Here is a 13,661-nt window from a genome sequence, read left to right as displayed (position 1 = left end):
ACAGCTTCAACTTACTTTAATTTTCAGACTGAGATAGGTACAGAATGCTAATTTGAGATAACACTTAAATATTTAATATAAATGTATATTTTTATTATGGTTTAATGGCTATGAATAAAAATTTTTCACAGGCAAAAGACATTCTCTTGACATGATAGAGGAATTAAAAGCCAATTTAATGTCAAACTTATGATGATAATAGGCACTGAATTATATTTTATACAGTGAAAAATAAAACTGTAGAATTATATAGCTCACTTTAAGTGCCATTTCTCTTTACCTATAAAACTACGTCTTTGAAAATCTATAATCAAAGTGTCTTCCATCACTGTCATAAAATTGACTTCTCTGTAGTCAAAAGGAGAATGCTGGGTGACAGCTATTTTTACTGTACTCTAGAAGAATGTGTCAAAATTACAGACTAGAAGGGATTTCTGATATCTGGCAAGCTTCTAGTAATTAGTTTTATAATCAGTTTAACCTATTTTAAGATGCAAGTAAGTTTCAGTGGGTTACTGGACTTAACCTCCAGAAATCTGGTTAATAAATGTTGACTACACTACAGTTACCTAGATTGTGGACATTTGTCCACAGTGTAATAATACACTTTTAAGCACAATTGCCAATTCATGCTCAGGGGAAATCTAAAATTTGAGTAGCCAAAATGTTTCAGGTCTTTACTGAAGCAAAGATGTGGAAGCTTACGCAACAAATGTACAGACTATAGGCTTGGTTCTAAACAGTGCTGTATCACATCTTCCTTTCAAAAAGAGTTCAAATTCACTCACCGATGCTGTTTTATACAGGAAGAGTGGATGACTCAGTGGATTAGTAATGCAATATGGAGTCCATTTGTGATATTGAACCATATTTCTAGCGCTCAGGAACCTTCCCTCTCTCATCAGTTAGAGAGAAAGTGGAGGGAAAGAAGAAATATCCTTCTCTTACCACCAGAGCAGTCTGATGTGGAGAAATGAAAAAGATGGAGCTGCAAAGTCACAAAATAATCAGGTTTTCCTCATGACATTGCATCACCAATAAGTCACTGATGATGGACAAAATGCAATCTGAAGATGGTTATTTTTTGGCGCTCGGACATTATCTGATGACAAAGTAGTTCTCCAGCTCTTAGAAACTGAGAATTAACTTATCAGTTTCTAATTGGCCCAAGCTGGTACTGACCTTAACCCTTCACCATCTGCTGGATGTTGGTGGCCTGTATAAAATAACTTGGTATTCTTACCTATGTGTCCCTGTCATAAAGTCACATTGGGTACCCTTCTTGGCATACTATGAGTCCACTGAGTGAATGGGCATGAAAATTGAACTCTCATTTTAGAAAGGAAATAATTAAATTGTAATGGTGAGGCACTTATCAGAGATTGCATTCCGCTTCACAAGTTTACTTTTTCTAATTTAATAGGAAAACAGAAAAAACATGCAAAGTGTGGAGTGCAAACATTCTTTGGTTTACTCATAAAATAGAAGACATATCAAACAGCAAAAAAATTGGCAATTAAATACATTGCAAAGTTTTTTATAAGCTTCCCCACAAAAATTCCTCGGGTGTTTGAAATGTTTTAGCACATTATAGTGTTTGGAGAGTCACATTTTTTGTATCAGTGAAAAGAACTAGATACAAATTTTTTTATTTAATCTGTGGTATTGTAATTGCCATTTCTCTATTTGTTAAAAAGTTGTTACTATATGTAACCCAACAACGTAAGCTCACTATATACAAAGCAAACTGGTGTGGAATTTTTTTAGCCTTCAGATGCTTATGTTATCTAAATTCACATTACCACATACATTATCTTGATGTGCAGAAATACATTGACCCTTACGTTTCAGAAAAGGATGCATATAGTAGCAGGACTCCCATGTTAATTAATGAGCGTTCTCAGCTCACTTACTGCATTTCATCTTTTAATTGCACATGGAGTTTTAAAATTCTGAAACCGAATCATAGGTGCTTTTTTCTATCACACACTATTCAGTTTGTAGAATGCATTTTCCAAGCCAGGCTGAATTATTGTAGTTTACTGTTCCTGGAATAATCAAACTTAACAGGCATCAAAGTTGATCTGCAAGGGTCACTTGGTAGGTTTTCAAACAGAACTGATTTTCATTACTGGATTGCAGATTAACAATGCAGTTCAAATGCTGCACAAAAGTATCAGCGATATCACAACTGTAAAACTGAACTGTTCATAAAAGCTGCACAAGGAAGCTGTTATCTACACATATACATAGAGCACATGTGAATATAAATGCATCAAAATATATATTCTTTTTTAACATGTGAGTTAAAGAAATTACAGAATGTACCATCACCATGCTAGTCTGATACAAAAAATAGCCTTCTGATGATTTATAAATATTAAATGTAGAATTACATAGTTGGATGGTTTGACTACATATAATTTCATTTTATCATCTATTTCACAAGAGTCTTCCTCTACTTGAGCAGCTCTGTTTCATAACCTTTATCTAGCAGTTTCCTTGGACAAAGCACACTAAAAACAGAATTGTTCTAAGTCTTTATTCCAGGTGGACTGGGAATAGCAATAGACGGCTCATAATATACAGTTTGGTAAAGATTTTTCTGAAGCATCTGTTATATTAAAAAAAAAAACCCTACTTTTGTATGGTCCCTTATTCCTTCATAAATCAGCAGTGCTCTTTCTACAAATTACACATGAGCAGTCATGCTTAATGCGAGTACTTATATGTTTCCGTCATCTAGCATTTTGTTGACACCATCACAGAGTTTCTCCAAGTGGGGCTTATAAGGTCCAAAGGGATTGTATAAGGCAGCCAAAAATTCACAATCAGAGAAATGATCAAACACGTTGTTGACACGTCCGTGTGATTTTGCTGTTAGATGGCGTTGGATGATTTGATGAAGTATCTCTCTACAATCATTCAACAATTTGGATAAAAAAATCCTGTCAAAGGTATAATCCACCTGATGAAAACTGACCACGGTTTTAGCCAGCTGATGAACCTTCTTCTTAAACTTCTCCATCAGTGCTATTTCATCCTGATTAAACTGGTTATTCCTGTAGAGGATTGCCAATTTGAGGACTGTTTTGATGAGATTTTTAATGATCTTTTCTGCTTCTTTCTTGTTTTGAGTATATTCCCTTGTCACTCTGTAGAGCTCATCTAAAACATCACTGCTGGTGTCGTCTATCAAGGTAGTCGCTATTGATTTGGATACCATTTTGCCAAGGATCTTCTTCTGGGCCTGAATGGCCAAGTTTTTGGAATTGAAGATATCTGTGGCCACTGGAAAAAAACAGAATACAATCACTAGATTATAGGCACATTACTGACAGTGTTAAAGAATATTTTCCTGCCCATATTCATTTATTTTACAGTTGGCATACCATATTCCTTCAAAAGTAATGGACTTAATCATCAATAATGTGTGAAAACTGCAGTTCCGGTTTGCAGAGTTCCTGTGGCTCTTGGTATGATTTATGTAAGTTTGCATTCACTGAGTTTGTTTTGGGTTTGAACGAACACAAAAAACTAAGTGAAACTCAACCAAAATGGATGAGCATAAAGGCCTAGATAAAGTGAATAAACATGTGTGAACACAACAATACAGATTTTGCTGGGACATGAATTGGCTTCTGACTGCACCCCCCTATAGTTTTAAGCTGTCTGAAAGGAAACCCTTCATCTGTTTACATTCATTTCAAATATGGAAGGTTTTCTTCGCAAACACGGGGCTGGATTTTTTAAATTTTTTTTTATAAGATGAAAGCATAGATTCTGCAGATGCCCATGGGCAAAGCTCTGCATTTGAAAGAGAAAGTTTCCTACTAGCCGTGTATATATGTTCAGATACACAGTTGCCAGGACATATAAAGGGTATTTGTTCAAAGGGGCAGTTGTTAAGCTATAAAACTATATTTCCTCCTTTACGGCATCTTTGAAAAACTCACAACAGAATCCATTCTAGGATTTGGAAAGATTCCAGCCCACTTAATGAAAAAGTAACCACGTTCTGTACAGTTAATTAATTAATTAAAAAAATCTTAGATCATTTGAATATATCTTTTTAAAGAGCTAGTTCTTACCAGATGAGGATACTGAAGTACCCAAACCTCATTTTTAGCTATTTTGGGAGAAGTAATCAAGCTCACAAGACAAACAGGCTTTTCTAAACCATGTGGGTCTGAGAAGCAGCTAAGGATCATAACTAGCCAATCAGAAAAGTGAAAAATACTTTTCTCAACAGTTTTTGTATTTTTAAAATTTAATAATAAATCTGTGTTACTATTTAAATAAAAACAATCAAGTATGAGAAGCCACTAGCCAGTACTTAGGATAGTAGAGATCTATTTTTATCAAGTAAAGATGAGCTTCCTTTGAATTGTGATTGCCACTTTATTATAACAAAAAATAATTAAAACCACATCCCCTGTTTCCTAAATGCTCCTTGATCTCCTTCTCACCAAACCAGATATATTGTCCTTCCCTGGCTTTATTAGTTAAGTCCACAAATCTCAATGATTTCTGATGTTCCACAAATTTATACAGATTGCTTCTGCTTTGATAGGAGCACTATGATGGTTTACAAAGTACCTTTCAAAGCAAAAACAAAAATGTATTTCATTTTTTCCTCTTTGGATTTATGCAAATGCTAAAAAGGGCATTTATCCAGATGCTATAGCCACCCTTGCCTTAACTTAAAACTACATCACAAATAATACCTCAATATAACTTCAGGAACTTGCCACTAGCAAGCACCCCTCCTCAAATCAGCCTCTAACCATTTCCTACCCTACAAACCCGCCATTAATGGTTTTGACACTTCCAAGACCCACAAAGAAAGCTTTTCTAAGATAAAGTCATAAGTCACAATTGAACATCTGACTTTTTCTTAAACAAAATCAAAACAGAAAAGACCCAGCCTTAAACATACAATTACGGTGGTGTTAGTAAATAAAGAGTTCTCACTTGCATATTCTGAATGGTTGCCCTATATGTTATTAAAATGCTGGGGCTATGACGCGTGTACTACTTTCTATACATCTACTTTAGTGCTCTTAGAGTACAAGTCAAGTTTCATTTCTTTAATTTGTCATCATTCCACAAGTTTTGATCCAGCTGTCAAATACAAACTGTACCTTAAAAAAAAAAAGTTATTCTAAAATCCAGTTGGACTATGTTATAGACATTTATTTCTTTGTTTCTCTCTACTGTTGTCAATACCAGAAAAACAATTGAAGAATTAAAATGCAACGTATTTACAAAGCAAGTACTTAAATAAAACTGAGTTTAAGCACTGAGAGGAATCAGTCTTCAAAGTAAAGACAAAATTTCACTTGAGAAAGTTAAAATTTTACTTACTGTTCATCAACAAGTAGAATTACAGCTTTTACTGAGATAGTGATGCCAAAGTCATGTTTCAGGTATAGTCACAATGTGTACGCGGTGAAGACTGGACTGGTAGCTTGTTAATTAAATTTAACACCAATACGTTATCATAGTAGCCTAATATACTCCCCTAAAATAGCATCAGAATCGGATATAGATTTAAAGTTTTTTCATCCTCTCTCTGTGACAATCTCATAAAAGCCTTTTCTTCTGAATTACCTTTTTTTTCAGCCTGAATTGCTCTATTTCACTTTGGCAACTCAAAGTGCAAAAATTACAGTGAAGTAGTTTCACTTCCTTGAAAGGAAAGCTTAAAGGAAATTGCATTGCTAAGCAAGCAATGTAACATTAATAGCTGTTATTGGTAACTGACATCTGGGACAATGAACAAAAATATAGAAAAAACAAGGATAAAGTAACTTAGAAAGGGCAGGCTTGATTCTTTGGAAGGGACCCCATCTCCTGTAGCCAAGTGCTTATTTCCTGATTTCCTATTTATGAGCTATCCATTCAAACTAAAAATGAACTTATTTGAACAAAACATGTTTAAAGGCCCAAACTAAAATCAGATTTTGATTATGCAAACTAGGCCTGCAGTATATAAACAGAGCAGTTATTAAATATTTTTCCTATAGGTTTACATTAGCGATGCATATGAAGCAAACCTCCAGATCTCAACCTCTGAACTTTATGGGGAATGTTTGAAATCTGAAGTTATACTTTTTTAGCCGGGGCCACATCTCTAGTTAATGCATATCCTAATACACTGGTTTAATTATCTTTTGCCCTTGGCTGTAAAACTTATTTGACCTTCAATCCATTAGCAAAAGATGCCTTCTAAAACGTTCAATCATTAGAAATCCAATAAGATAACATTGTGAATGATTTTTTTTTAATTGTAGTAAATATATTTGTTGAGGGAATACAGGATATGTCCATTAGCACCTCAAGACCATTCATGAAACAAAAAGCCAGATTCCAAAAGCAAACAGGTTTTTCGCTCTAGTCTGCAGAGTATAAAGGAGTAACAAAACAAACAACAACAACAAAAAAGTAATGGCTGGCTGAACATTGCATGCTGAAAGAACCCATTTTGAGAAATGTGGCAACTGATTTCCTGCCTGTCTTCCTGCATGGACAAATGCATTTGCCGCAGTATTGCTGTAAGTTTGAATCATGTTACAACCTTTGCACAAGATTAGGATCTTACATTCTTAGTAAGACAGACTCCTAGAGTGAGGGGCAATGTCTTATCCCCTGAGGGGCACCTACTTGAAAACAAGTGGGAGGAGCAGTACTGTTAGTGCCAAGTGTTCAAATATCACAAGTGGCTTGAATTCATGAAATGTAAAAGCAATACTTATTTATTTATTATTTTCTTATTTATTATCTGCTGGGTTTTGAGCCTTTAAGGTTTATGTTTTCAAGCAATAATAAGCACTAGAATTTTTTTTAAAAAAAGGACTGAGGTCATGATCTTATCACATAACTCCAGCAAAATAAAAACCACCAAATATCATTAAACTTGTGATAAAATTGCAGAAGTTGATAACACTGCAGGAGCAGCTTCTGACAGATGAGTAGATAAAATTTGCAGCAGGCAAAAAAGTTAGTCCAAAAGTATGTATTCCCAGAACCCTGTTTCTGCCACACATTTCACTGTGCACTGATCATAAAGATAAAAATATAAAAAAGAGGCAGTACAGATTTCTCATATACTAATAAGGCAGCCTGATATTTTGAACTCTGCCACCATAACGTATAGCTTCTTCCTAATTAGTGTCACATTTTCTAAGGCTTTTGATATCTTTTTAACAGAAGACTTGATGCTTAGATTCTAATGTGCAATAAATACTACAGATCATATCTTGGGTGCAAGCATGTTAAATTTAGCTCTTTTAAAAAAAGCTCAAAACATTCCTTAATGTACTGCAGCAGTTCCCAGACTTCAGAGTAGCAGCCGTGTTAGTCTGTATTCACAAAAAGAAAAGGAGTACTTGTGGCACCTTAGAGACTAACAAATTTATTAGAGCATAAGCTTTCGTGAGCTACAGCTCACTTCATCAAGTGAGCTGTAGCTCACGAAAGCTTATGCTCTAATAAATTTGTTAGTCTCTAAGGTGCCACAAGTTCCCAGACTGTGGTCCTTAGAACACATGCCAGTGTTCAGCAGCAAGCTGGCTGGCACTAGAGCTCCTTGTTTTCAGATGATTCTAGGGGTGTTCAAAAGCAGCTGAAAACAAGAAGCTACCCTAGCTGCTTTTATAAAAAACTGATACTACAGAGGAGAGGAAACAGGAGTCAGCCTCATGGAACAGATCCAGCAATGGGACTGGAGCTGCCAACAAACAGTAGGAGAGAAAAGAGACTGAAACAGCCGAACAGAATATCCAGTGGAACAGAGGGAGGAAAGGACCAAGTAGCTTGGACAGTCAGTCCAGGGGAGAAGGATACTACAGAACAGAAGTAAGAGCAAGGAGAGAGAAAGGAATAAAATAGATATGAGGGGAATATCAAATGAAGAGCAAAAAAGAGCAACTAATTTATTTCAAAAATAACAAAGCAAAAACCTTAATTAAATGCCTTCCTAATATCAAATGTCTCCATACAGGCAATTATTATGGTAGGCACAAGGAAGTTACGTGATGGCTATAGGAGATGAGGCACATCCACAAGGTAATGACTCTGAAAAGATGATCTATATTTAAAATACATTTTAAGATGAGAAGGCACGGGGAGAGACTATCTAATCTGATCTCCTGTCAGGGTTAAAAAAAACCCACAGAATTACTGGCCTACTGGATGGGGAGAAGCAGTCGATGTAATGCATCTTGATTTTAGTAAAGATTCTGACAATCTCTGAGGAAACCAGCGAAATGCAGTCTAGGTGGAATTACTAGAAGGTGGATGCATTCAATGAAGTTAGCTGTAGCTCACGAAAGCTTATGCTCAAATAAATTTGTTAGTCTCTAAGGTGCCACAAGTCCTCCTTTTCTTTTTGTACTCAGAGTAGTTATCAGTGATTCACTGGCAAACTGGGAGGGCATATTTACTGGGGTCCTGGGGTCCTAGTGCAAGTACTATTCAATATTTCCATTTATGGCTTTGATAATGGAGTGAACAGTATGCTTATAAAATTTGTGGATAACACCAACCTGGGATGCATTGCAAATACTTTGAAGAACAAGTTTAAAATTCTAAAAGACCTTAATAAATTGGAGAATCGGTCTAAAAATCAACAAGATGAAATTCAGTAAAGACAAGTGCAAATTGTTACACTTAGGAAGAAAAAATCAAATGCACGAATACAAAATGGAGCTTAACTGGCTGGGCAGTAGTACTGCTAAAAGGATCTAGGTGTTACAGTGGATCAGAAACTGAATATGAGCCAAAAATGTGATGCAGCTGCAAAAAAGGCTAATATTACTCTGGGGTATATTAATAACAGTATTATGTTTAAGACGTGAGGAAATTGTCCCACTCTTCTTGGCACTGGGGAGACCTCAACTGGAGAACTGTGGCCAATTCTGGGTGCCACACTTTAGGAAACACATGGACAAATTGGAGAGAGTCCAGAGAAGAGCAACAGACATGATAAAAGATTTAGAAAAACTAATCTAGGAGGAAAGGTTAAAAATTGGGCGCATGTGTTCAGACAAGAACTGAGGAGGAACTTACTAAAAGTCTTCAAATAGGGAAAGGGCTGTTAAGAGAATGGTGATCAAATCTCCATATCAACTGAAAGTAGGACAAGGAGCAATGGGCTTAAAATTGACACCAAGAGAGATTTAGGTTACATATTAAGAAAAACTTCTTAAATATAATGATAGCTAAGACATTCCAGAAGACTGGAAAAGGGCAAATATATTGTCCGTCTATAAAAAAGAAATAAGGGCAACCCGGGGAATTACTGACCAGTCAGCTTAACTTCTGTACCCAGAAAGATATTGGAGCAAACAATTAAGCAATCAATTTGCAAACACCTAGAAGATAATAAGGTGATAAATAACAGTCAGCGTGGATTTGTCAATAATAAATTGTGTCAAACCAACCTAATAGTTTTCTTTGACAGGGTAACAAGCCTTGTGAATAGGGGGAAGCAGTAGATATGGTATATCTTTACTTAGTAAGGCTTTTGATACTGTCTCGCATGACCTTCTCATAAACAAACTAGGGAAATACAATCTAGATACATACTATACAGTGAGTGCATAACTGGTTGGAAAATCGTTCCCAGACAGTAGTCATCAGTGGTTCATGTTGGAAGGGCATAACGAGTGGGGTCCTGTAGGAATAGGTTCTGGGTCCGGTTCTGTTCAATATCTTCATCAATGATTTAGATAATGGCATAGAGAATATACTTATAAAGTTTGCGGATGATACCAAGCTGGGAGGGGTTGCAAGTGCTTTGGAAGATAGGATTAAAATTCAAAATGATCTGGACAAACTGGAGAAATGGTCTGAAGTAAATAGAATGAAATTCAATAAGGACAAATGCAAAGTACTCCACTTACAAAATGGGAAATGACTGCCTAGGAAGGAGCACTGTGGAAAGGGGTCTGAGGGTCATAGTGGACCACAGGATAAATATCAGTCAACAGTGTAACGCTACTACAAAAAAAACAACCAAAAAGAAACCAAACCCATCATTCTGGGATGTATTAGCAGGTGTATTGTAAGCAAGACAAGAGAAGTAATTCTTCTGCTCTATTCCGCGGATTAGGCCTCAACTGGAGTATTGTGTCCAGTTCTGGGCGCCACATTTCAGGAAAGATGTGGACAAATTGGAGAAAGTCCAGAGAAGAGCAACAAAAATGATTAAAGGTCGAGAAAACATGACCTCTGAGGGAAGATTGAAAAATTTGGGTTTGTTTAGTCTGGAGAAGAGAAGACTGAGAGGGGATATGATGACAGTTTTCAAGTCTATAGAAGGTTGTTACAAGGAAGAGGGAGAAAAATTGTTCTTAACCTCTGAGGATAGGACAAGAAGCAATGGGCTTAAATTGCAGCAAGGGGGTTTAGGTTGGACATTAGGAAAAACTTCCTAACTGTCAGAGTGGTTAAACACTGGAATAAACTGCCTTGGGAGGTTGTGGAATCTCCATCTTTGGGGATTTTTAAGAGCAGGTTGGGCAAACACCTGTCAGGGATGATCAGATAATACTTAGTCCTGCCTTGAGTGCCCTGGACTAAGTTACCAAAGGAGTTTTTCCAATCCTTTAATCACTCGTGGCTCTTATTTGAAGTCTCTCCAATTTGTCAACATTCTTCTTGATTTGTGGACACCAGAACTGGACATAGTATTCTAGTAATGGTTGCACCTGTGCCACATACAGAGGTAATACTATCTCCCTACTTCTACTGAGTATTCCCCTATTTATACATCCAAGGATCACATTAGTCCTTTTAGCCACAGCATTGCACTGGGATACTCCTGAGGGCATTCTGCACCTAAAAATTCTGCGCCAAAAAATTAAAAGGTCTGCACAATAATTTAAAATTCTGCAAAATTCTGCACGTTTTATTTGTCAATAAATAAATGCAGAGGCTCCAGCATGGCAGTGGGGAGCACAAACTACTGGCTGCATTAAGCTGAGAGATCACCCTGCAGCCTCCTCACCCGCCAGGATACAGACTCAATGGTGAGGCAACTGACCTTGACACAGCACAAGGCCTGGGTCTCCCCAGAAAAACCCTGGGGCCCTGCCCCTCTGTGCCAAGCATGCAGCTAGATGGGGGCCAGTGGCATAGGGATCTGGATATGGGGGCTAAGAGTGGGGCTAATCAGGCTTGGGGTTTGAGTGCAGGGAGCTCATGGGGGTGGTCTGGGTGCAGAGGTGGGGGTTTGGAGGCAGGAGGTCTGGTGCACAGGTCTCCAGATACAGGGATTGAGGTTCAATGGGATAGGGTTTCGGTATGGAGGGTTAGAGGGGTCTGGGTGTATGGGGTCAGGCTTGGCAGGGCTGTCTGCATGGGAGGTCCGGATGCATGAGGGTTGGCCAGATGGGGGAGCAGCTCCCCCTCCCTCCGTAGCTGAGGAGTTATGGGGTCATGAAGCAGGGGAGGATGATGAACTTCCTGCAGCTGGGTGAGGTTTTTACAGGTAGGTCTGACACAGCTCCAACCACTCCTTGCAGGGGAAGAGGAAGTCCTGTCCTCTCCTACCTCCAGCCCAGCTGGGACTAGCAGTTGATCCCAGCACAAGGTAGGAGCCACTGGCTGGGATGTCTCCTATGTCGCCCTATGGTGATTTTCCTCTCTGCCAGCTACGTGAAACAATGTACCCGTGCAGCTAGGGAGTGGTGCATAACTGCTCTTGCAGCTTCCCTTTGCTTCCCTGTCAGAAAGTCATTTTTCTCGGGGAAGCAAAGAAATCTGCGGGGGTCATGAATCCTGCACAAGTGCCATGCCACAGAATTCCCCCAGGAGTAACTGGGAGCTCATGTTCAGTTGATTATCCACCATAACCCTTAAGTCTTTTTCAAAATCACTGCTTTCCAGAATACTGTCCTCAATCCTGTAAAGACAGCCTACCTCTTCCGACACGTATAAACTTATTTTGCCCTATTGAAATGCATAGTTTGATTGAGCCCAGTTTACAAAGTGATCCCCATCGCTAAGCATCTGACATATCCTCTTGTTATTTACCACTCTCACAATCTTTGCATCATCTGCAATTCTCATCAGTAATGATTTTATATTTTCTTCTATGTCACTGAAAATGTATTAAGTACGATAGGACCAAGAACTGATCCCAGCGGGACCCCACTAGAAAAACCACCATTCAATGATAATTACCCCATTTACAATTACATTTTGAGACTACATTAGCCAGTTTTTAATCCATTTAACATGTACCATGATGATTTTGAATTGTTCTAGTTTCTTAAATCAAGACGTTGTGTGGTATCAAGTCAAATGCTTTACAGAAGATTATATATACACACACACACACACACACACACTTCAACATCAGTAGCTGAAAGCCCATGCTGTCACACTGGTGTGATTCATAAATCTGAAAATGGCTGAGAATTCAAGAACTGGATGGTAACAGATCACACATTCCAGTGATGACTGAACTTAGTGATATTATAAACAAAAACAACTCTCCACAATGCCTATAGCTGTTTCCATTGCTTCAAACTGATTCCACAGACATTATAAGCTTCAGAGTGACAGACAGATCGAGTCACAATCCTGGAATCTTCATTTCTGTCCCAAAGAGGACACAGTTCTCACTCCCAATGGACCAGATTCATTGAGGAGCTGGTACATACCCTTGCGAGACTCCCAGAGATGGAAAGTCTACTGGGAGAAGTGGTTGCAGCTGTGCAAATCTTCTACAACTTCAGCTGCACTGGAGAGGTGGTCTTACAGTATTCGCACAATCCAAAAAATGGGCAGTTTTGGATTCCCTTCTCCCCAACACCAGCCCTGAGGGAGGGCACTGGCAGTTAACACCTCTTCCCTCCCCAAAGGTTTAATCCATTCTGAATTACACTTCACTTTCTAGGCCCTCTAACTCACAACTCTCCAAGCCAGCACTTTGGCTCCAAGCCCCTAAAAATAAAGGGCTGTAGATCATACCTCTCTCTATAGAAAAATGTTCAATTCCACTCATTTCTCTCTTATGCATCTTGCCACTCTTTATGAAGAACAAGTGTTTTATTTAGCACTTTTTTCCTAGGAAAATATTCTGATTTCTATGTGAATGTCAGTTTTAGTTAGGAAAAAATATTTAAACCAAGTTTTTTAAATGCATGAAATGTGCGTGTTTCTGGCCCCCGACCTGGGGAGTTTATCATTATGTACCTTAGGCAAGTCTTAAAAGATTCTTGCTACAACTTTTCCCTGTGTAGTGCTATAAAAATGCTGATTAGTCAAGCAATTTATAATCACTTTAATATTTACACTGGAAGACCTGGAACAAGAAACTAATCTCAGGCCCTGAAGCCTAGGATAAATAGCAAACAAGAGGTGTTGCATGGACATAGTTTGCAGAGTATAGAAGTGGGTTATCCCACTCTTGGAGCATAAAGGCTGCTAGCTAATTCATGGCTCGAGTGGTTCCAACAGCGCTGCCTCAGGAGGATTCTCAGAATCAGCTGGGAACACCAACGCACTATCATCAGCGTATTCTCTGCAGCCAATGTCAGCAGTATAGAGGCACAGGTCATGAAACACCATTACCCGCTAGGCTGGCCATTGTGTACGTATGCCTGACACACGCCTCCTGAAGCAAGTACTCTTCTCTCATTTAAGTC

The 13,661-nt window shown here is 38.2% G+C and overlaps 1 protein-coding gene across 3 annotated transcripts in view; it reads right to left on the bottom strand.

Moving 5' to 3' along the window:
- Nucleotides 1–1,448: 1,448 nt before the first annotated feature.
- Nucleotides 1,449–13,661, bottom strand: part of TNFAIP8 (TNF alpha induced protein 8) — a 95,356-nt gene continuing 83,143 nt past the window's right edge. For 2 of the 3 annotated variants that reach the window (XM_038401736.2, XM_038401734.2), the window contains exon 2: nt 1,449–3,291. In XM_038401736.2, coding sequence (XP_038257664.1) covers nt 2,726–3,291 — 566 coding nt within the window. In that variant the 3' untranslated portion in view covers nt 1,449–2,725. Of the gene's footprint in view, nt 3,292–5,367; nt 5,774–13,661 lie in introns of those variants that run through there. The other variant, XM_038401735.2, reaches the window with a different exon arrangement.

Source organism: Dermochelys coriacea, chromosome 5 (genome assembly GCF_009764565.3).
Source record: "Dermochelys coriacea isolate rDerCor1 chromosome 5, rDerCor1.pri.v4, whole genome shotgun sequence".
Lineage (NCBI taxonomy): Eukaryota > Metazoa > Chordata > Testudines > Dermochelyidae > Dermochelys > Dermochelys coriacea.
This window is presented reverse-complemented; position numbering and strand designations above follow the sequence as displayed.